The sequence below is a fragment of the Lonchura striata genome, chromosome 25 (assembly GCF_046129695.1).
Source record: "Lonchura striata isolate bLonStr1 chromosome 25, bLonStr1.mat, whole genome shotgun sequence".
In the NCBI taxonomy this organism is placed as follows: domain Eukaryota; kingdom Metazoa; phylum Chordata; class Aves; order Passeriformes; family Estrildidae; genus Lonchura; species Lonchura striata.
Genome location: NC_134627.1, coordinates 6,583,079 through 6,605,810, shown reverse-complemented (window position 1 = coordinate 6,605,810; position 22,732 = coordinate 6,583,079). Strand labels below are relative to the sequence as shown.

General features: G+C 55.5%; 4 protein-coding genes across 6 annotated transcripts; 2 read left to right on the top strand and 2 right to left on the bottom strand.

Moving 5' to 3' along the window:
• Positions 1–1,043: 1,043 nt before the first annotated feature.
• On the top strand, positions 1,044–5,827 carry FKBP10 (FKBP prolyl isomerase 10). Of its 2 annotated transcripts, none has more exons than XM_021532980.3 (10): positions 1,044–1,284; positions 2,528–2,673; positions 3,038–3,227; positions 3,502–3,647; positions 3,752–3,941; positions 4,183–4,328; positions 4,441–4,627; positions 4,920–5,062; positions 5,221–5,384; positions 5,642–5,827. In XM_021532980.3, exons 1-10 carry the CDS (start codon positions 1,061–1,063, stop codon positions 5,825–5,827), a joined length of 1,722 nt encoding a protein of 573 aa, XP_021388655.2. In that variant the 5' UTR covers positions 1,044–1,060. The 2 variants fall into 2 exon arrangements, with proteins under 2 accessions (XP_021388655.2, XP_021388654.2); XM_021532979.3 differs by having other exon boundaries at positions 4,438–4,627.
• A 1,104-nt stretch (positions 5,828–6,931) lies between these two features.
• NT5C3B (5'-nucleotidase, cytosolic IIIB) lies at positions 6,932–12,637 on the bottom strand. Of its 2 annotated transcripts, none has more exons than XM_077788293.1 (9): positions 12,568–12,637; positions 11,460–11,558; positions 10,960–11,029; positions 10,496–10,542; positions 9,967–10,052; positions 9,690–9,779; positions 8,503–8,665; positions 8,194–8,394; positions 6,932–7,937 (listed from the first exon to the last, which is right to left on the bottom strand). In XM_077788293.1, exons 1-9 carry the CDS (start codon positions 12,619–12,621, stop codon positions 7,827–7,829), a joined length of 921 nt encoding a protein of 306 aa, XP_077644419.1. In that variant the 5' UTR covers positions 12,622–12,637; the 3' UTR covers positions 6,932–7,826. The 2 variants fall into 2 exon arrangements, with proteins under 2 accessions (XP_077644419.1, XP_021388653.1); XM_021532978.2 differs by lacking the exon at positions 12,568–12,637 and adding an exon at positions 11,663–11,724.
• An 828-nt stretch (positions 12,638–13,465) lies between these two features.
• Positions 13,466–16,197, top strand: KLHL10 (kelch like family member 10). Its single transcript, XM_031507046.2, has 4 exons — positions 13,466–13,920; positions 14,014–14,631; positions 15,076–15,225; positions 15,732–16,197. Exons 1-4 carry the CDS (start codon positions 13,468–13,470, stop codon positions 16,101–16,103), a joined length of 1,593 nt encoding a protein of 530 aa, XP_031362906.1. The 5' UTR covers positions 13,466–13,467; the 3' UTR covers positions 16,104–16,197.
• Positions 16,198–16,404: 207 nt separating this feature from the next.
• Positions 16,405–22,603, bottom strand: KLHL11 (kelch like family member 11). Its single transcript, XM_021532942.2, has 2 exons — positions 22,101–22,603; positions 16,405–21,896 (listed from the first exon to the last, which is right to left on the bottom strand). Exons 1-2 carry the CDS (start codon positions 22,601–22,603, stop codon positions 20,300–20,302), a joined length of 2,100 nt encoding a protein of 699 aa, XP_021388617.2. The 3' UTR covers positions 16,405–20,299.
• Positions 22,604–22,732: the final 129 nt, after the last annotated feature.

The following is a 22,732-nucleotide window of genomic DNA, read 5'->3' as shown; positions in this document are numbered from 1 at the left end:
CACCACCCCTGTCAGCACTCACTTGGCACAGTGAGGCCGTGCCCCCGCGCCCTCGGGAGAGCCACGAGTCCCCCCGGCTGCTCCGAGCAGTGCTGAAGGTGCTCGGGCCCGGTGTGGCGTGTGCTGGGGGCTGCAGAGCCCCCCGGGGCTGGGCTGGGGCGCTGCTTTGCTGCAGCGGTTGCTCTGTTGTTCTCACTGGTAGCACCGAGCCTCAGAGGAGCTGGGTTGGGATTTGGGTTTGGGTCCACAGCCCGTTGTTATTCCCACCTGGCACTCGCCAAAGGCTCCTGCCACGGGACTTGTTTCTTGCGGATGGATTTGGGGGAGTAGGGATCTGTGGGCAACGCCTCTGTGAGCATTTGAGGCTGTGTTCGTCTGGGAAGGACTTTGGGAGAATTTCACATTTTTGATCATCGCTATTCAGTAAAGGCTCTGCCAGCAGCAGACTTGATATTAAAACACTTAATTCCTTTTATTTACTCTCCCGAGCTGCTGAGACTGAGCAGCAGCATCTTGGGCCGGGTGGCAGCAGCAGAAGGAAGAAGAGAAGGAGGAGGAGGAGGCACAGCAGCGGGCAGGGCAGGGCCGGGCTGGGCCTGCAGCCGCACAGACACTTCCCAATACCTCCGTCAGTTTTTCTTCGGAGAAAAGAAAAAAAAAAAAAAGAAAAAAAAAAAAGGAAGAAAAACGAGAGTAAATAATGAGAGGGGGAAGGAAAAAAAAAAGAGGAGATTAAAAAAATATGAAAGGGGGGAAAGAGGGAAGAAGAGAAATAAATAAAGGAGGGGGGAAAAACGAAGAGGAAAAACAAAAGAGGGAAGAAGAATAACCCCTCCCGCCGTGGATCGCTCTGTGCCGCGGTGTCAGTTCCCGGCGCGGGGGGAGCGCGGCGGGGCCCGGACACGTCTACAGAAATTCCAGGAGGGCCGGGCTGGGCGGGCGGAGGGGAAGGCTCGGGAAAGCCAAGGCAAGGGGCGTCCCGGGCAGGAAAGGGGCGTCCTGAACCCCCCGCCCTCCTCCTTCCCCAGCCGGGCCCTTCCGCCGCCTCAGCCCCAGCGCCATGGCCATGGCCCCGGGCAGCCGCCGCTGCCTCCTCCTCCTCCTCCTCCTCCTCCTCCTGAGCGTCCTGGGGGCCCCGGCGCTGGGCGACCCCGGCCCCTTAGAAGACGTGGTGATAGACAGATACTATATTCCCAAAATCTGCCTGCGGGAGGCGCAGATGGGGGATTTCATTCGCTACCACTACAATGGGACCTTTAAAGATGGCAAAAAGTTTGACTCCAGGTATCGCCCGCGGCTCTGTGCCGGCTGCATGCGGGGGGCAGTGCGGCGGGACCCTGCATGCCTCCCCCAGCCCCCAGCCCGCATGCCGGGCGGCTGCGGGGACCCCGCATCCCTCCCCCAGCCCCGGGGCAGGGGCAGCCGGGCCGGAGCAGGCGGCTGCCCGCGCCGCACATCGCCCGGTGCCCCGGCTTTGAACCGAGCAGGGCTTTCGGCGGCTGCTGCGGTACACGTGTCAGCCTGAAGCGAGCCCCCAGCCCAGGCTGCAGCCCCCCAGCCTGGGCTGCCCCGCCAGGTCCCGCAGGAGCTCCCAGCCCTGCAGGGAGCCTGCACCTCTGCCGCTCCGCAGAGCTGTGAGATAGCCCGCCCAGGGCAGGATTTGGCCCTAATTGGCACGCTCTGCACGCAGGAACACGTATCTGCATGTGCTGCATAGGCAGGAAAATGCTTAAAGCACTTTGAGACGTGGCAGCGGCAAAACCCCTCATTATACCAGAGGCTTTGCTCTTCTGGCCTCAGAGTTCCTTGGCCCCTCCATTGTCCCTGCTCTGCTCATGCTGGCTGGGAATGAGGGTTGGGGCAGCTCCTGCTTTGCAGCACCATGTGCAGGAAGGAGCATTGGGGACACAGAAATAACTGGAGCCATGTAGCAATCAAAATTTCCCAGGCAGGTGTTTTTTTTTGGAGCTCTGGAAAGCAAAGGGATTCACATTGTGATATGTCATATCTTTCTTGTGAGCATCAGTGGGAGAGAAATTAACTGCAGTGGGAGCCTGGGGACACCCACTGCTAAAAGAATTCTCTGTCAGGAGGACATCTGCTGCCCCAGTAGTTTCTTGGAGTATTTTAAGGTTTAAAAATAAAAACAAATTTGCAGTTTAAAAATGAGGCCAGGACATCGTCTTTCCTCATCACTGTGTAAAGCTCCAGTGTGCCATATACAAAATGATTTGGAAGCAGCAGGAAGCCCCAGAGCTGCTGGCCCCCAGTCCAGCTGAGTGGGTGAGATCTGGGGAGGGTGTGGATGGCTTCTGGGGGTGCCCCAAGGGCCAGCCCCCCTCCAGCAGCATGGGATTGAGCCCACCAGGATCCAGGTTTTTGAGCTATGGGCTCTGCCTACAACACAGGGACTCAGGCTGTGATGCGAGACCCGCACGCTGCCCCTCTGCCCTGCCCCACCAGCACTGGCAGCTTTGGGAGCTCCATCCTTTTTCTCAGCTCTGATGGGTCTGTCCCTTTGCCCCAGCTACGACCGAGGGGCCACGGTGGCCGGCGTGGTGGGCGTTGGGCGGCTGATCACAGGCATGGACCGGGGGCTGCAGGGCATGTGCGTCAACGAGCGGCGCCACCTCATCGTGCCACCCCACCTGGGCTACGGCAGCATCGGCGTGGGTAAGGGGCCCTGGCACGGGAGGGCTGAGGGAGCAAAGCCCCCAGGGCTGGCGTTAGCAGGGACAGGGCTCCAGAGCCCTCCTGGCACATGTGGTCTAAGGGTGGCTCCGTGGCCACGGCGAGTGGTGCTGAAGTGGGGCTTCCCTGGGAATGAGGGGTCCTGCCCCCAGCTGGACTGTGCTGAGCCAAGGGCCTGCATAAGGCTGGGCAGTTCCAGTGCAAAGAGCACAGGGGCTGCCATGGGACTCCAGCAGCTCTGAGCGGTGGTGGGTTCAGTGGAGGCTTCAGGGGGAAGAGCCCATGGCTGGCCTGGCTCAGTGTTGGTCCTGCTTAAGGTGCTCTGTCCTTGCTGCTGCCCCTCTAGCGGGGCTGATCCCCCCAGACGCCACCCTGTACTTCGATGTTGTCATGTTGGACATCTGGAACAAGAACGACAAGCTGCAGATCACCACCCTGTCCAAACCCGAGCGCTGCAACCGCACGGTGGAGAACTCGGATTTTGTGCGGTACCACTACAACGGCACACTGCTGGATGGGACCCCCTTTGACTCCAGGTATGGGTCACTGGGATGCACCCTGGCCTCAGGGCACGGGGCTGTGGGGCTGGGATGCACCCTCTGCCTCAACACTGGGCCTCTAGGGGTGGCTGGGACCCAGGGACACCAGCCTGGGCACACAGAGCAGCCTCACCCTGTCTTCCCTCCCTGCTCCCCAGCAGGGCTGGTGCAGCTCCATGACCCCCCAAACCAGCCTCTGGCTAAGTGCTGCTCTGGCTGGGGCTGCTGGTGTGGCCCCAGAGCCATCTCCACTCTCATTCTCCACCACCAGCTACAGCAAGGGCAGCACCTATGACACCTACGTGGGCACTGGGTGGCTGATCAAGGGCATGGACCAGGGTCTGCTGGGAATGTGCGCTGGGGAGAAGAGGAGCATCATCATCCCCCCGTTCCTGGCCTATGGGGAGAAGGGCTACGGTGAGCCAGGCACCACCCCATCCTGCCAGCCCCTTCCCTGCCAGCTCTGACCAGAGGCCCCTGGTGTAGGACCCTCCTTCAGGCTGACCCGTGTCCTCTCCCAGGGACGGTGATCCCACCGCAGGCATCGCTGGTGTTCAGCGTGCTGCTGGTGGATTTCCACAATCCCAAGGATGGTGTGTTTCTGGAGCACCTGGAGGTGCCGGAGTCCTGCAAGCGCCGGGCTGTGACCGGGGACTTTGTCCGCTACCACTACAACGGGACCCTCATGGATGGGACACTCTTTGACTCCAGGTGTGCAAGGAGGTGGCCGTGTAGGGAGAGCCCCTGATGTCCTCTCCTGCCCCACAGCTGCAAGGAAAGGCTGGAGAGGGGACAATGGGCATGCAATAGGCTAAAAAGAACAATATTTGTTTGTTGCATCTCTCAGAACAAAGTTTGGTTCCTGTGGAAGTAGGAGAGGCTGGGAGAAGGGGTGTGGGTTGGGCTGTAGGGGCTGAGGGGATTGATGGTGCTGGGGGTTCTCTTGCTGCAGTTACTCCCGCAATCAGACCTACAACACCTACATTGGGAAGGGCTACATCATCCCTGGCATGGATCAGGGGCTGCAGGGCGTCTGCGTGGGAGAGCACCGGCGAGTGGTCATCCCCCCACACCTGGCTTATGGGGAGAACGGTGCAGGTAAATGTGCAGAGGGCTCTGAGGGACATCCAGGGGTGTGGGAAGAAGCAGTGAAAGTCTTCACCGGCCTTGCAGCACTCCAGCAGCTCTCCTCATCTTCCTCTTCCAGGAGATAAAATTCCTGGCTCAGCCGTGCTTATCTTTGATGTCCACGTCATCGACTTCCACAACCCTGAGGACCCGGTGGAGATCCAGACCGTGTTCCGGCCCGAGGGCTGCAATGTCACCACCCGCAACCGGGACTTTGTGCGCTACCACTACAACTGCTCCCTGCTGGATGGCACCCGCCTCTTCTCCTCGTGCGTGCCCCAAGCGTGCCCGGCCTTCCTGGGGCCAAACCCTGGCTGGCACTGAGCTGGGGGTGGGCAGCACCAGGACAGCAACAAGCAGTGCTGGAGCATCAGCGCCAGGACGGGGCAGCGGGGAGGAGGGTTCAAGGGACACAGTGGGATGGACATGGCTGTGGAACTTCATGGCACACCAGGATGGAGGATGTGGGATTCTGGGCCATGGTGGGTTGGGATTTCAGGGCTGCCCACTAGATCTGAGGGACTTTTCTCACCTGCACTGTTTCCTCTGTGCCTCCTGCAGCCATGACTACGAGAAGCCCCAGGAGGTAACTCTGGGGGCCAACAAGGTGATCGAGGGGCTGAACAGTGGCCTCCTGGACATGTGTGCAGGGGAGAGGCGGGTGCTCATCGTCCCCCCACACCTGGGCCACGGGGAGAGCGGAGGTAGGGGAGCGGCAGCCAACGCGTGCAAAGCAAAGTGGTGGTTCAACCTTGCTGGGCCCTGCTGGGCTCCATCACCCCTCGCCCTGCCAGGGCTGTGGGGCTCAGGGCAGGGCTTTGCCTTGCTCCCCATGGTGCTGGAGCCTTTGCTGTGTTTCCAGCCCGGGGGGTACCTGGCAGCGCCGTGCTCCGCTTCGAGGTGGAGCTGATCTCCATGGAGGAGGGGGTTCCTGAGGGTTACCTCTTCATCTGGCATGGGGACCCACCTGCCAACCTGTACGAGCAGATGGACCTCAACAAGGACGGGGGCATCCCCGCTGAGGAGGTGAGTGGGTGCCAAATGGTTGGGTGCAGGAGGAAATGGGGACCTCACACTGGGCAGCAGCACTGGAAGGGCACTGCTGGCTCTGGGAGCCTGCAGAGCTGTGCAGGAAGAACACCACAGCTAAAGCATTGCTGCTGGCTGTGGGCAGTGTCCCCGAGGGCAGCCACTGTGCCCTGCCTGTCCTTGGCACAGGCTGTGGTCTCCCTGCCCTTGGCTGCGTGGAGCCAAGCAGCAGCTCTCCCCTCTCCCCTCTCCAGTTCTCCACCTTCATCAAGACCCAGGTGGCGGAGGGGAAAGGCCGCCTCATGCCCAGCTCCGACCCGGAGAAAGTCATTGCTGACATGTTCCGGAACCAGGACCGCAACCAGGACGGGAAGATCACACCCGACGAGCTGAAGCTGAAGTCGGACGAGGACCAGGAGAAGATTCATGAGGAGCTCTGAGGAGCAGTCCCCACAGTTCTGGAGACAGAACTCATCCTTGCCATGTCAGGGCTGGTCTCCCACCCCGGGAATCTGCCCCTGCCCCTCCCCAGTCCTGCAGGGGGACGGGTTTTGATTTTCACTTCTTATTAACTGAGGGTATTTTGATGTGTTCTGAGCAGGAAAACTCAGGCCCCAGTTAATAAACCCAGACAAGATGTCCCCTCCCCAAGCCCCTTCATCCTCCACCAGTGACTGCAGGTCCAGCTCCAGCCCCCTCACCTGTCTGTGCTGCAGGCAGGATGTAGGGGGGATCCCCCTCACCTCCACCTCATTTTGTAGTTTAGGGTTGGGGATTGGGTTTTTTATATACACACACTTAAAATTCTTTAGAGAGAAGAAAGAGAAGGCTTTTGTCCTGGTCCCTCCTCTGCTCCTGCTGCCATCCTCCCCGGGACAGGAGGCTGAAGAGGGCTCAGGTTCCCAGGGTGAACTCTGCAGACATCTGCCATTCCAAAATCTGGGCCCCCTGGAACTGTGGGACCTGGCAAACCCCTCATCAGCTGGGAGAAGGGAAACAGACCCTCATCCCCCAGCCCTCAGGGAGCAGCACTGTCCCCCTTCACACCCTCCCCACCTCCCAGCCCCCAGTGATTGAGACAAATCAGACCCATTTAATTTCACAGCCTTGGAGTGCTCAGGTCCTCCTGCTGGGACCAGCACAGCTCCCAAAACCTCTGCAGTCTGTCCTGGACAGGGACAGAAGGAATGCAGAAGCACAACAGTGCAGAGTGAACCCCTCAAACGGGGACTCTGCCTTGCACCAAATAAAGAATTCCTCCAGGTTTCCAAGGAGTTTGACTGTGTTTGGTTACTTTGCCATGAAACTTTCCCATGGGTTGGGGTAGCAGCACAGGGACCAGCTTCACCAGTGCCCAGGGGGATTCCAGGCTCCAACATCCACTGGGCCTGGCAGAAGAACCCAAAATTCCCACCTGTGATCCTAAAGCCAAGAGGGCTTTATGTCCAGCACCCAGTGAGGGTTTGGGGGGCTCTGGTGGGGAGTTGGGGAGCAGAGGCAGCTCCAGCCCCTCAGTGCTGGGTACCAACCATCCGTGACCCAGCTTTAGGCAGTTGTGTTTTTATTCCAAAACAGAACAAGTCTGCTCTTCCCAAAGTTCGAAATAACCAGAGGTTACACAGTAATAAAATGGTATTTTCCTATTGCTGCTCTGAGAGCCTGGGATCAGCCCAGAAATTAGTACACAAACATGGTCAGGTAAACACGTTTAAAACTCAAAATTCTGCCATTGGCCTCTCCTCCCCCATTCCCACCCCTCCTCCTCTGATGCCTGGCAGACAAACTTCTGGCTTTGGGCAGCAGCAGCAGCTGAGCTCCAGGGCTTTCAGGGACGGCTGGAAAAAGGTTTTTTTTCACAGTATGAACTGTACTGGTGCAAGAGGGATGGGTGAGCTGAGACACGAGGCCAGAGAGCTGCTGGTTTTCCTGGGGAATGGGGCTGGGTGGAGTGACGGCCAGCAGGGCCACACCAGCCCAGTGGCTACACTAGCACCAGAGTCAGCCCTGGAGCTTTGAAGCCCACAGAAAACAGGAGAAACTTGTTTTCTCAGCCAGGAACACAGTGACACATCTAAACTGGCTCTGTCCTCAGCCCACTGTAAACTACCTCCATTCCACCCTCGGCTGCTGAAGCAAGTACAGAACATCTCTGAAACACTGAATGGTTTGTTGTGGCCTCAGGAGGTGGCAGTGGGATGAAGTCTGAGCAGGATAGAGTGAGTCTGGGTGGGAAACTGCAGAGCCAGGCAGAGTTGGGGTAAAGGGGAAGGAGAAGCTTCCTCCACCTCACCTCTCCTGCTCCAGGGCTGGCCCAGGGCATTCGTGAGGTTGGGATGGAGCCCACCCAGTACCAGCAGCCCCCTCCAGCTCTGTCCTGGGAAGGACATTCCCTGCCCAGTGCCCAGTGTGTGGCTGGAGCTGGGACACCCTGTCCCCAGCTCACGTCTGGGTCAGGATGTACCGCAGAATCCCGTTCACCACGTCCAGCGTCTCGTCGCTCTCCAGCACAATGTCATAGGAGTCCAGGTACTTCCTCCTCCTCTCTTCCACCTGCCAGGACCACGAACAACCAACAGCTGAGCATCAGGATGACCAAAAAGGGGGTCAGTAACTACCCTGACCATTTCCCAGACACAGCAGGAGCTCAGCAGACACCCCCAGGTCCCTCTGCGCACCCCCCAGGAGCTCGTACAAATCTCTTATGTGCCCAAACCACTGGGACAGCCCACTGCCCGTCCCTGTTGGCCCTGGGCTTGGTAGCTGGGGAAGGCTGGGAGGGAAGCACTAAACTGCTCCTCTCACCCACCTTGTCATTGAGAAAGCCAATCTTGAGGATGTTCTCCACACTGGGAACACCGTCTGCCATTGTCAGGTCACCCATGGAGTCCCCCAGCAGGATGATGCTTGTCCTTGTGCTCAGCTGCTGGAAGTACCCTGTGCCCTGCAGCACGGTGTTGTTCTTGTTGTAGGTGTGGATGAGGGGTCCCTTGAAGTGCGTGAGGACTCCCTGAGCAGAGAGGCAGACAGCTCTTAACCCGATGGTGTCACTGTTAATCCTGCCCCAGCCCCACACCACTCCCCTCACACACCACACAGATGCAAGGCAAGAACTCACATCATCACTGAAGCCCATGTAGTTGGACACCACATTGACATTGGAGTAGAAGACATTGGCCTGACGGATAATCTCTTCCAGGATATCACCAACGCCAGCGGAGAAGATGAACAGGGGGACGTTGTTCTTATGCAGCTGATCAAAGAACTCCTTGAAGCCATCCCTGGAGCAGGAGTGTCCATTGCACAGGGCTGTGCTACAAGCCCCCAGCGTGGTGTCTGGTGCCCTGTGCTGGCAGCAGGCTCAGCCCAGCTCCTGCTCCTACCCACCACTTCCCAAACAGAAGCACACAGGTAATCTCTGCAAACAGCACGAGCTCTCTGGGGCACCAGCACACCCGTGGCCTTCCCTGTGCAGAACCCCGGAGCTCTGCGTGCTGCAGCTGGGTGGGTGCTTGTGGGAGCATGGAGCACTCCAGCCTTTTGCCTGGCATCTCCTGAGCACATCAGCTGCTGAGCAGGGGCACAGGGCACAGCCTGCCCACACACACCCATGCCAGTGGGAGATGTGCAACAGGTCGGATGATCAGAACCACCCGTGGCTGCCCCAGTCTGCCAGGACACAATTCCATGCAGAAGGGGAACCTGGGCTCATGAAAAGCCATTTCCTCCCTGAGCCTGGCAGCAGCCTGGCAGAGCCCAACTCCCTGAGCCAGCCTTAGGGCCACAGCTGCCAGATCAGCTCTAGCAGCAAGTTCTAGCACAACATTTTTGTGCTGTGGGTGAAATCTTCTGCTGAGACAAGGGCCTGCATAAGGCTTGGCAGTTCCAGTGCAAAGAACACGGCTCTGCTGGAAGCAGGGAGCTGCACACTGACCCTGCAAATGGGGAGCTGTGCCCAGCACCAGCCCCTCAGCTGCTCCTTGCCATGGCCCAAGAGAGGGGGAGTGGTTTCAGAGCAGGATGGGAGCAGCCTGCAACCAAGGAGAGAGCTCAGGCTGTGCCTCGTATTCTGACTTTGGTAGAACTCAGCCCCAGGGAGCGAGCAAGGGAGGCTGGCACTGGTCACATGGGGAGACCAGTGAGCAAAGCACTGGCTACATGGGCAGGAGAGAAGGGCAGTGGGCAGGCAAGCTGTACCTCAGCATCACATCCCTGTGCCCAAACCTCAGCATCACATCCCCCAGCCTGTACCTCAGCATCACATCCCTGTGCCCAAACCTCAGCATCACATCCCTGTGCCCATACCTGAGCATCGCTTCTGACTCTCTGACGATCTGGGCTATGTCACTTTTGTGAATCTTCTGCTGTACCAGCAACTCATGGGCCTTGGTCCACCTGTATTTGATGTGGGAAAGGCAGCAGTGGCAGAGCTGCCAGGCAGAGGCCCTCAGCAGTCCAAAATAACAACTAAACCTTGTGGGATCGCTGCCAAGCCCAGGGATGATTCAAACCTCATGTTCTGTAGTCCTCAGGGACAAGAGGTTGTCAGGACAAGGTCAAGATCACCACAAACAGCACTCACCACTCCACCATGAGGGGACGTTTCTCTTCCAGGGTCCGGTTGGGATCTATTTCAATGGGATAGTAATAGTGGAGTAGATCCTTCAGCTGGAGTGCCACACAGAGGGAAAAAGAACAAAGTGAACCTCAGGTCTGAAGAGACTAAACAAAACTAGCATTTCTGAAGTTCTCCAAAGCATTGCTCTTCCCAAACACAATCAAAACCTCTGAGCATACTCAATCAATTCTCTCTGAGCATATCTGGAACTTTCAGCAGCCTGGCTGGTCCTCACCTCACTCCAAATGCTGCAGGTACAGACAGCCTTCCCCTTCCTCCTCTTATCAAACTGAAACACCCACAGCTGCACATGCAAATTCGAGTTCCCTTTTTAACTTCTCTTCTATCACTGTTGGCTGAAATGCAGCCTGGACACTTTCTCACTCCATCCTGGCAGCCACCACAGCTGGGAGAGCTGTCTCAGCAGCCAGTGTGACCTTCTGATGATGGGTGACAGGTACAACAGCCACCAAGCCTCACACACAGCACCCACCTTCTTCTTGCCATCCTCACTGATAACACGGCTGGTATCAAGGATGTCTGCAAAGAAAATAAAATTGTGTAGCACAGAATCATAAATAGACTTTCTGCAGCAACTCCCCTGTGTCTCAGAGCTGGCTCTTCCTCATACAAGCTGTGGTGACACTGTGACCTGAGCACAGGCTCGCTGTGGGGTCCCAACGCAGTGACTCCCACTCTGAGCCCCTGGCTTGGCCAGGCAGCAGCCGTGGTGCCCGTGGGCAGTGGGATGAAGGCAGCCAGCCCAGGAGCTGGCTCCTGGCTCCTGCAGCAGGCAGTGGGCAGCTGGCACCAGGCAGTGAGGCCCAGACCTGCGTGGGGAAGGACAGGACAGAGCAGCCAGGCTTGGCAGAGGAGGACACAGGGGATGACAGGAACCACATCGTATACAAACACATCCAAACAGAACTAGCGACAGTAAAAACATCTTCCACTCACTGTGAGATGTGGGGCAGCGCCTGCCATTGCAACCAAACCTGCTCAGCGTCATGTCAAAGTCAGAAATGACCTGGAAGAGGGGAGAAAACCAAATCCCTGCGTGACCCAGTGCATTCTGCGCTGGCCAGAGGGAGCCCAAGGCGCTGCCACCTGTGAGAACGTGCACCCAGCACTATTAATCTCCCCCAAGCAGCGACAACGTGGCCGATCCTACCAGCCGCGGGGCAGATGATGTCCTCACCCTCCCACCCCGGAGCTCTTATCGGCACCGAATAGCGGCTTCACCCTGCCTGGGCGGAGCAGGGGCTGGCGCACGGTTAATGCTTCAGAACCGGGAGCCAAAGCGCCCGTGCGGAGGGAGCACCGGCCCCGAACTCCCTCTCCTCGGGGGTTTCTCCTTCTCCAGCCGCATCCCTCTCCGGAGGTGCTGGGAGGAGCCGGGCCGGGGACGGGAAGGGGCAGCGGGGGAAGGGCAGAGCTCGGGCGATGCGGGGCCGTACCTGCAGCCTGGCCACGCCGCGCTCCCGCAGAGCCTGGATGATGCCCCGCACACGCTCGGGCTGCCGGATCCGGACCGTGGCTTTCTCCAGCTCGGGCACCTGCAGGCAGAGACCGCGCTCGGTGCCGCCCCGGCTTCCCCCAGCTCCGGGGGCACCGGGACCTCCCGGGCCCGTCCGTGCCCGGGTCCCGCGGCGCCGCTCACCATCGCTCCGCTCCGCTCCGCTCGCTCGGGCCGCGCCGCGCGGGGCGGGACCGGAACGGGGCCCCGGGGCCGGGCGGGGCTCGGCGAGGGTTCCGGGGCCGCTGGGGCCGGAGAAGCGGAGAATCCGCCCGAGCTCCGCCCCGCACCCGCGGCAGCTCCGGGCGGCGGCTGCGGTTCCGTCGCGACGAGCCGGGAAGGCGAGATATAGTAAGAATTTTTTTTTTTTTAAATTAAATTTATTTTTTTTAACGGAACCACTCCGCAGCCCTGATAACACTGTGAAAGCGCTGAGCCGCAGAAAGCCCTCAAAGAACCATCCCCCAGCATTGCCAAAGCCACCACTCACCGATGTCCCTCCAGGGATGAGGATCCACCACTACTGCCCTCGGCTAAACAGGCCATTGGGGAAAAAAAAAATCCCAACATTTCCAATACACAACCTAAACCTCCCCTGGCACAAGGTCAGTGACAAAGCAGCAGGGACAGCGTGTGTGACAGCACCAACATAAACTGGACTGTACCTCAGCTTCCTCCTGGGCGAGGTGGCACAAGACACTTCGGCAGTGGTTCATGCCCACATCTGGGGGCTGTTACACCCCAGGGAAATATTACAGAAGGGTTGCCAGGGGATCGATCACACGGCTGGTTTTGCTTCAAGCAGCCATCAGCACGGTGCAGGTCCAGGACCCAGCATAACCCCGGCTGTAAGGGAAGCAAAGGCTGGGGGCAACCACAGAATGCTGGGCCTGGGTCACCCCTGCATCTGTGATGTCATTATGGGGCACAATCCAGAACCAGCAAGGGGGTTCAGTGCTGGATGTTTGGGGACAACACCAGAGTGCTCCACACACCTCAGCAAGGTCCACTGCCTCTGGCTCCAACGTGCGGGATAGCTTGGCACCTACCAAATATTCATGCTCCAACATGCAGAGGAAGATGAGTGATAGGAGTTGCAGCATCTCCAATGAACTCCGCCTGGAAGGGAGATTCTGTGATGTGATCATCTGTGTAGATGGGGTAGAATTCAAGGCTCACAAGCTCATCCTCTCTTGCTGTAGTATCTACTTCAGGTCAGTAGTTGAAACACAAGGAGATGGGGACAAACAGTATGCCCTGATTGAGGTCACCACACCTCAGCACTTCTTCAGGACTTCTACCTGCCCTGAATCTCTCACCAAGTGATTCCCCATAGTCCTCACATCTCCCTGAACCCCAGGATTAATCCACGTATCAGTGGCTCTTGGCAGTGGTGTTGGAGGAGCACCAGACACAGAGCCTGGCCAGCCCGGCCCAGCTTGTGCACACCCCGTGACTCTCTGGGGGTCAAAATCAAATGTTGGTGCTACACTGGGTTGAGGCAACCCCACCCCAGTGTCAGTCTGCGCTGGGGGATGAATGGACTGAGCAGCCTTGGGGAGAAGGACTTGGGGTGCTGGTGGGTGAGAGGCTGAACATGCCCTGGCTGTGTGCACTGGCTCCCAGAAACCCCCCCATTGTCCTGGGCTCATCCCCACAGCATGGGCAGCAGGCAATGGGGGAATTCTGCCCCTCTGCTCCTCTCGGGTGAAACCCCCTGCACTGCTGCCTCCAGCTCTGGTATGCTCCAGAGGCTCTGTCTTCTTTTTCAAACAACCAGCAAGTAAAACATTAATCAATAAACCATGGAGCCTCCCAGAATGCCTGCTACCAGTGCCAAAACTGGTGCCCTGGAGGCAGGGAGAGCACAGGGGATTCAGGGGCAGGGTTTAACACAGCAACACCATGTTTTCAGGACTCTGTTTACCAACTGGGACAGCGCAGACAAGATGGTCTATCAAATCCCTGGCATTTCAGCTGAAATGATGGGTCTCATCATCAATTATGCCTACACCAGGACAGTACCGATCACAGAGGACAACGTTCAGAGTTTGCTGGCTGCAGCAGATCAGTTCAATGTCATGGGCATCGTCAGCCTGTGCTGTGAGTTCCTCAGTTCCAGGCTGTGCTTTGAGAATTGCATTGGCATTTGCAGACTCACTGACTATTACCACTGCCCCGACCTGCGCGCAGCTGCCTGCGTGTACATCCTGCATCACTTCGAGGAGGTGTCCCAGGTGTCCGAGGAGTTCCTAGACCTCTCTGCCGAGGAGCTGGCACACATCATTGAGAAGGACGAGCTTAACGTGCGGCGAGAAGAAGCCGTGTTTGAGGCTGTGCTGAGGTGGATTGCTCATGACCCGCAGAACAGGAGGCAGCACATCGCCTGCTTGCTCAGCAAGGTGGGTGCAGAGCAGCTTTGGAGCTGTCCCCAAAGGCTACCGAGGGGGAAACCATCAGTATTAGTACTCCAACCTCCTCCTTGCCTGTTTCAGGTTCGACTGGCACTCCTACAATCTGATTACTTCATGAACAACGTCAAAGCTCACGAGTACGTGAAAGACAATGCCAACTGCAAACATCTCATCATCAGTGCACTGTCCGAAATTTATGACCTGAACTCCTACGGCCAGAGTTCCTCAGTCAATGCCAACCCTCTGACACGGCCGCGCCTGCCCTACGCCATCCTCTTCGCCATCGGGGGCTGGAGCGGGGGCGGCGCGACCAGCGCCATCGAGACGTACGATGGCCGCACTGACAAGTGGCTGAACATCCCCTGGGAGCAGGAGAGCCCTGTTGCCTATCATGGCTCAGCTTATTTGAAAGGCCACGTCTACGTTATCGGTGGATTCGATGGCACAGATTATTTCAACATTGTCAAACGGTTTGATCCGCTCCAGAAGACGTGGCAGCAGGTAGCACCCATGCACTCACGGCGCTGCTATGTCAGCGTCACCGTTGTGGACAACTTCATCTATGCCATGGGAGGGTTTGATGGGTACATGCGGCTCAACACAGCAGAGCGGTATGACCCAGACACCAACCAGTGGACCCTGATCACCCCCATGCACGAGCAGAGGAGCGATGCCAGTGCAACCACGCTGAATGGAAAGGTAAACTAACTCCAGCTAAGTGAAGTTGGGGTTGCAGCATGAAGAAAGTTCACATAAACCTTCACTACATTCGTAACACTTAAATTCATAACAGTTCACTAAATCCTGGAGCTACAGATATAAAGCAGCCTGCCTGGTGTGGCAGAGATAAGACCAGGAGTACAAAAACTCTTTGAGATCTATTACTGACCTGGTGTCCAACAGCCCTTTTCCTGGTGTAATACCAGGCCTGTCTGCTTCATGCAGCTTGGAAAATCAAGAGTCAAAATCTTGCTGGCATCAACTCTTTGCACTGCTGCTACTTTGAACCCAGGATAACGAGACCATTCCCATTTTAAAACAAAACATCCCAAAAATCCTGCTACACCATTCATTTTCTCTTCCACATTTCCTCACAAAGGTCTAACCACCCCATTCACACTTTCCCACCTCTCCTGTCCCCAGGTGTACATCTGTGGTGGGTTTGATGGCGATCAGTGCCTCAGCTCAGCTGAAGTGTTCAACCCCACCACAAACCAGTGGTCCCTGATCGCTCCAATGAGCAGCAGGAGAAGTGGAGTTGGGGTGATGGCATACGGGAACCAGGTGTATGCGGTAAGGTCCAACACCACCCAGCACTGCAGTCCTTTGGGTGGCTGCAGTTCCCAGACCTCCAGGGTGGCCATGTGTTTATGCGAGGTTTAGGGAAGTCAGAACCAGAACGGTTGATGCACTTCCTGAGAGTGTTATCACCCATTACACGCTTTTGAGTATGAAAATGGTGTTTGGCAATGTTTTAAGCAGCTGCAGCAAAGAACATAATTTCTGCTGCTGCCAGCAGCACAGAGCAGGGACTTGGGCCTGTTCATCCATTGTTTATCCTCTCCACGGACTGCATCCAACCTCTGGAGAGCTGTCAAAATTGACAGCTGCATAAAGTGCTTTGGAAAGCTCCTCGGAGAGCAGGGAGCAATAAACAAGAGCCATGTTTGGAGATCTCATGCTCTCCACCATGCTCAGAATGCAGCCAGGGAGGCAGGAGCAGTTCCCATCTCACTGTGCGTGCCAGGATCTGCCTGAGGAAAGGCCCCTCTCAAGCTCTGTCCTTTTGGCATTCACAGGTTGGAGGGTTTGATGGGAACAGCCGGCTCCAGAGCGTGGAAGCGTACAACCCCATCGCCAACGCCTGGCACGCCGTGCCCTCCATGCTAAATCCACGCAGCAACTTTGGCATTGAGGTGATGGACGGCCTGTTGTTCGTGGTGGGGGGCTTCAATGGGTTCAGCACCACCGTTGCCACCGAGTGCTACGAGGAGGACACCAACGAGTGGTACGATGCCCACAGCATGGGCATCACCCGCAGTGCCGTCAGCTGCTGCGTGGTGCCGGGACTCTCCAATGTCATGGAATACATTGCCAGGCAACACTACTACCAACACAGCTCCTCCATGGATATCTTGTTCACCAGCTCAACTCGGAGCTCGCCGTTGTAAATAGTCCCCCTTAGCTAGGAGTGTTGTGATCAGCCATCACTGGATGCTTGTGTAAATAGTTCTGCGTATCTAATAAAGTCTTCTGAGCATCCCATCACTGGATGCCTGAGTAAATAGCTCTCTTTAGGTAACCAAGTCCCCATGCCAGCAAGGGAGAATGTTCTCTTGTTCTAAAATAGAAAGAATTGTAACAGGCTAAAAGGATCATTAGGATTTCAAATTTTCACTCAACAGCACTAACCAGCATGAGTATCAGCCACACCCTATACATCAAATTAAAAAAATCAAAAGCACAACAGAATGCTAGAGAAATAAAAGGTTTATTTTCATTAATTCACCTCTTACAATAAACTTTAGTACAGTGTATTTAAGGTCAAGAACAAGACAGCAGGATCTGTTTTAAAGGGCCTATGACACACACTACTTTACCTCACAGGTAAGGACAGGAGTGCTGCTCCCTGGGAAACTGCTGTCCCTCTGTTATTATGCCAGGAGAGCAGAGCTGCTGCAACCCACAGTGACATGGACCCACGAGGAGAATCTGACTATTAATTATCATCAAACAGCTCGTTAGTTCCACACTCTACATTCATATTAGTAACAGGGTTAGATCCTTAAGAGCACCTGTTTTATCAGATTTCACCCAAGACTGTCAAACAGGAGATGTTCCCCAGCCTAAGGTGGACAGAGCTGAAAATAAACCCAAGCCCCAAACCACTTTCTTTACACTTGCTTTTCAAAGCCCATTGGATGTTACAACATCCTGTTACAAGGCTGTATTAGGAATATAAAAATTTCTAATTCCTTGGGACTGGGTTTGTTGTCAGCCACCAGGGGATTCCACAACACACAAGATGAGCCAAGAGTTTGGATTTTAATATTTACTGTAATGGAGAAAAATGTCATTGCCATAGTCAATCAGAATGCTGGGTACAGTTCACAGCACATGTAACATTGGGCTGTTTGCTTCACACTGGAATGGACTCCCACTATGTGCAAGGGAGTCATTAAACACACAACCCCTGGCCACTAATGGAGTATCCAGGTAGTTATAAAATATTATGTATACATATGGCCCCTGGGAGTTACTAAAGTGACCACTAGCACCTGGTAGGTGACACTGGTACTTTGAGCAAAAAGCCAATACATGACACGTGTTTGGTGGCAGGTTTTAGGACAGGTGCAGAGGTGTGACTGTCCTAAGGAGAAGGAAAACTCCTCCCAACATCCTTCTCCCTCAGTGAGGCCAGCAGTCAGCCTTCTCACCCTTACTGAACACAAACTGGGATACTGCTGACAGCTGACCTGCCTCTAGAAAAACACAGGAGGAACTCCCAGGCTTTTGTTTATGGGATCATTTGATAAACACCCAGCAAGCTATGGTGGTCAAGGGCACAAGAAATTGTTATGGATTCACAGGCTTGTAGGCTAAACTGCAGCCAGAGCCATGAATGCAACTCTCCCAACACCTCACGTGATGCAATGGATCATTTGATCTATAGTCACAAACCACATCAGTGCCACTGGTCCCCTGGGATTCAAGGCTAAAAAACCCCAACTGCTTAAAACTACCCCTGAACTGGCAGAAAAACATTAAGAGCAGCCCATGCTGCTGCCAGGCCCCTGCCCAGAGCACATGGAGGGACAGCAGGGCACACACAGCATGCAGCTGGCACACACGGGTTACCTGTCCAGGGATGGGGCTGGGCTCACACTGCCTCTCAGGGGAGTGCCCTTAGTAAAGGCCACAGCTTGTCCATCAGCCCAAAGTCCTCCTGGGAAGTACAATATCAATCTTGCTTAGAAAAAGCAAGGCTGCAAGGTTTGTTCTCACCTCTTTGTTGCACAGTGCCATGCATTAAATATTCAGCTCCTATTCCAGAATCATCTTGGTGCTTCTCCCTACAAATTGTCTCTATTTGATGACAGACTACAAGAGAGCTTGGAGAGAGCTGTGGTGGTGACCTACCACTCTCCAACTGCCTGTTAAATCCCTCCAGCTGATTCAGCAGGGTGGAGGACATGAACTCCTCTCTGTTGCTTTGGTGCAAAGTCTGGGAGAGCATCTTAAAATCAGCTCCCACAAATTGCTGTTACATCGATGGATTCAGCACCAGAGGCATTTGCACTTTATCACAAACTGCTGCAGAAGCAGCAATTCTGCCCCTACTCCAGCCAGACCTGAAAGAGTCCATGGGCAAGACTCCATGGATCAAACCCCAGCTTACAAGCCTGCAGCAGCTCTTTGAGAACAATCACCTGCAAACATCACTTTAAACTCACCTATTTCCTCTCGCATGAAGCCAGTAGCACAGACTTCACCTGCCCCAACAACCAAACAGGCAAAGAAAATAAAACATGGTTACCACAGAGGAGTAAACCAAGATAAACTGTTCAGAATTTCAAGTTTGGTAGTTTTTTTAACTAAGGCTGGAGACTCTCTCACAAACAGACAAGTTGTTGATATCAAAGTGGCCCACAAAGTGAACCACAAAGTGGAGCATTAAGGGACATACACATCAGAGAAACCTTTACACACTGAGTGGTGGAAAGACTTACCCCAAGTTTCAGATATGATCTGGGCTGCCTGTTGAACTGGAAAAGGAGAATGAGCAGCTCAGGGAGCAAAACAATTAAGACCAAAACAAACCCCAGACTGGTTAAAAGTTTTTTGTAAAGAAGTCACTGACATCAAAACCATCAGCAAATCATCAACGAACCAAGAACAGTAACAGATTTTCCAGAAAGGTTTTGTCTACACAAATTTTGTAATACCCAGGTTACTCCTCCCATTCCCTTCCCTAAGATCCTGAGTTAAGACTGCATGGAAAAACCTGGAACATTCAAAAGAAGGGAAGGATGGGGAGAAAAGGAGGTAGGAAGTATGCACTGAAAAGTGTTGGTAAATGAAAGGGTCCTGGAGCTTCTTGGACTGGGGAGAAGGAGTGTTCAGTGGGACAGAGATGGGGGGATACTCCAAAGAGACTATCCCACATTCTGTTCCCTGGGAGTGCAGCAGGAAGCATGCAGAGCCAACCAGGGCACTTGCATGTACAGCCACCTCAAAATGCCAAAAGGTGTTTAAATGAGCTTAAATCTCACCCCCGCAGCAAGTGGGAAAATTCAGATAGTTGGAGACTCTGAAAGCCCAGCTCTCCCCCCTGCAGGAGCACACGTGCCAGCTTGGTACAAAGCTGCAGCACAGCTGCTGGGAGTCCCCTGGGACAGCACAGGAGGGCAAAGACTTCTGATTGTCAGAGAGAGGCTGGGAACAGCAGGGGCTCTTTCATCACTTTTCACTAGAATTAAAACGTGCAACATTTGAGAAAAGACCTACGAGTAGCTCAGGTTTCACTATACTCCCATGAAATAACCCCACTCTCACTGATGCACTCTGACAGAACTGAACAACCAGTGTGGGTGGGTGGCTCACTGCCGGGTGTCACTCCGTCATTCAGGCTCTTGACCCAAGTTCTTAAGTTTGAGTCAGACTCAAACCTGCAAATACACCTGAAAAAAAATCCACTGCCTCAAGCTCTCTTTTAGCAAGTGTCTTGTGTCCAACCAATCATCCATTTATAAACAAACTCTGCAGCCTCTCTACAACACAAAAATACAAAATATTTAATACACATAGAAACATCCTGAAGTAATTTCATAAAGAAAGATTGTGCTTTTGTTTCATACAGAACTATTGCACTTGCCTCCAGCTTGGGAAAGCCAAGTACACCAACACCAATCCTGTGAAGTTTAGTCACTGAGGAGAGAGAATCAAAGGAATGTCAAGAGATAAGTGCAAATGAAACAGGTGCTTTCAAGCACACACAAATGTAACCACTAAATTATTAAGAGAGAGATCTTTGATTTTCCAAGTAGAACTGTTAGAGACTGACTCTACAGAAATCCTTGGAACCAAAGATCTGAGGAAAGAAGTAACAGGCTTAATGCTCCCAGAGACATTTCACAGCCCGATACAGGCTACAGCTTTTCCCTGGGTATCATTAAGGAATACTGTTGGATTCATGGAGTGTCTCAATTCCCACCCACCTTCAACTTCTGAGCTTCTGAATTTTCAGTACACAACAGATGCTGGTTTTATGCATCAGATCAAATCCACACCCTCGTGTCTTATAAAGACACATCAAGCCTAACAATGGGGTTATTTCCTAGGCTCATCAGGAGTGACACTGCAGAGCCTAGCACTCGATCTGGGAGCGCGGCATCCTCCGTAAGCTCAGGGAGTATCGGTGTATCTCCTGCATCTGCCTTTCCTGCATTTGCCTAATTCTATCTTTTTGCCACATGAGATTCTGTGGCATGGGGTACCTCTGTGTTCCCTGCAGGCACCTGAAGGGGATTCTCACATGGCAAGCAGTGGCTCTGCAGCGGGGCTGTGGCATTGGGGGCAGGAGCATCCAGCGCTTCCGCTCGGCGCAGTAGCGATAGGCCTCCTTCCTGTACTGCTTGTCAATGTCATCGCTGTTCTTCCACCCCCCAATGATAAACACGTCATCTTTGTAGTAACAAATAGCTGCTCCTTCAATGCTCAGGACCTCGGGGGGCAAGGATTCCAGGATTTCATCTGAGGCCCTGCTGGAGATCTTTCCCTTGGCCTCCTCGTTGTCTATGGGGTAACTCTTGGGGCAGCACGATGCCGTGTGGTAGAAGTTGGTGCTGGCAACAGACATCTGGAAAGAGCAGTAGTTGTCGATGAGGGGCAGGGACTCCACGTCCTGCCACTGCCTGGTTTCAGCATCATATCTGATAATAACAGCCCTCAGCCCGTCCTCGCTGTCACTGTCAACCGGGGTGCGGGCGGCCACATACACATACCGGTCCTCCACGGAGACAGCTTTGACATCCCGCAGGATCTTTGGTGCCGACTCCAGGTTCAGCCATTTGTCCTGCTCAGGATTATAAATGGCCACATCTTTAAAGCCTGGACTGAAATTGCCGTGCCCTCCAATACTGTACAAGTTGCCTTTCACTTCAGTAAGGCCAAAGGAATGCTTCCTGGTGATTAGGTTTGAAACCTGCTCCCAGATATTTCTGTTTGGATTGTACCTTTCCACGGTCTTGGCAAACCCCGGTTCCATGGAGCCAGCCACATACACGTAGGACTCTGTCACGGCCACGGCATGCCCGTCCAGGTGGTTGTGGATGTGAGGCAGGTTGACCCACCTGTCCTCGTCGATGAAGTAGCCCACGCACTCGCTGAGGTAGTCGCCGCCCTCGGACACGCCACCGATGACCATGATGACGTCCATGTTCTGGCCGAAGCGCGGCAGCAGCGCGGCGGGACAGGCGGAATGCTGCAGGTTCCCGGACTGCAGGATCTCAGAGCGCAGGGCATGGCTCTCCACGGCCTCGGACACCAACTTCACACAGGCCTCGTTGCTCGACACCAGCCGCTCGGATTTGACGTGGCGAGTCAGGTATGTGGGTTTCATCTGAGACAATCTTAGCAGCTTAAAGAGATCTTCAAAGTACCTCTCTCTTTCCTCAGGACTTTTCTGAACCCACTTCAAAACAGTCTCAAAGAGGATTTCTTCAGAGTCCACCGTGATCTCCGAGTCTGAGAGCCAGTCCCGGACAAGGTGAAATGGCAAAGTGTAGAACTCCTCATCTTGGATGACTTTGTGGAAGTTTCTCCTGATCATATCCTGTGCTTTGAGGGCCAGCTGATTTAGGGAATACATGTGGGCCAAGCTGTGAACCGCTACACAGTTGGAGAGGTTCAGTTTCTTCTTAAGAAACTCTCCACAGAAGTCTTTCAACCGGGTGAGCAGAAACCTGCAGGACAAATAAGGAAGTTATACATCCCTGGAGGTGTTCCAGGCCAGCTCGGATGGAGCTTGGAGCAACCTGGGATAGTGGAAGGTGTCCCTGCCCACGGCAGGGGGTGGAAAGGGATTAACTACTAAGGTCCCAAACCAGTCTGTGATCCTCTGGTGCTGTGACCCGGTCCCCGCCATCCCCCGCCGGGGCCGCACTTACCTGTCGGCCATCTCCAGCACCTCATGGACGTTGCCGGGGCTCACGCGGATGGTGCCGGTGTACATGAAACCGATAACGGCCTCCACCGTGTCGGGGTCGGGGCCGCCCTCCGAGCTCCACTTCTGCAGCTCCACGCGACCCGAGCGCGACTCCGCGAACCCCCCCGAGAGCAGCGGCGTGAAGTATTCGGTGGCGGCGGCCAGCACGGACCGGTGCGCCCGGTACTCGCGGGCGATGCCCGTGCCGCCGAAAGCCAGCGTGATGTCGCAGTACAGGCCGTGGCGGCGCTGCTCGTTCTGCCGCCAGGCCAGGTCGGAGCAGTGCGCCGGGCACCCAAACTCCTCCGCCTCAGCCTCCCCGTCCGCCGCGCTGCCCCGCGGGGCCCCGCGATCCGCCTCGGCCGCCGGCGGGCCAGGACCGGGCCCGGGCCCGGGGCCGGGGCCGGGGCTGGGGCCGGGCTGCGGCTGCGGACAGGCCGCGGCCGCCGCCATCTTGTCCGACATGGCGGGCGGGGCGCGGCGCCGCCCCCTGGCGGAGAGCCGGCGCCGCTGCAGGGCGATGGCGGCGGCGTGAGGGGAGCCGCGGCCAGCGCAGCGCCCGCGCCCCGCCGGGACCCCGCGGCCGCTCGGGCC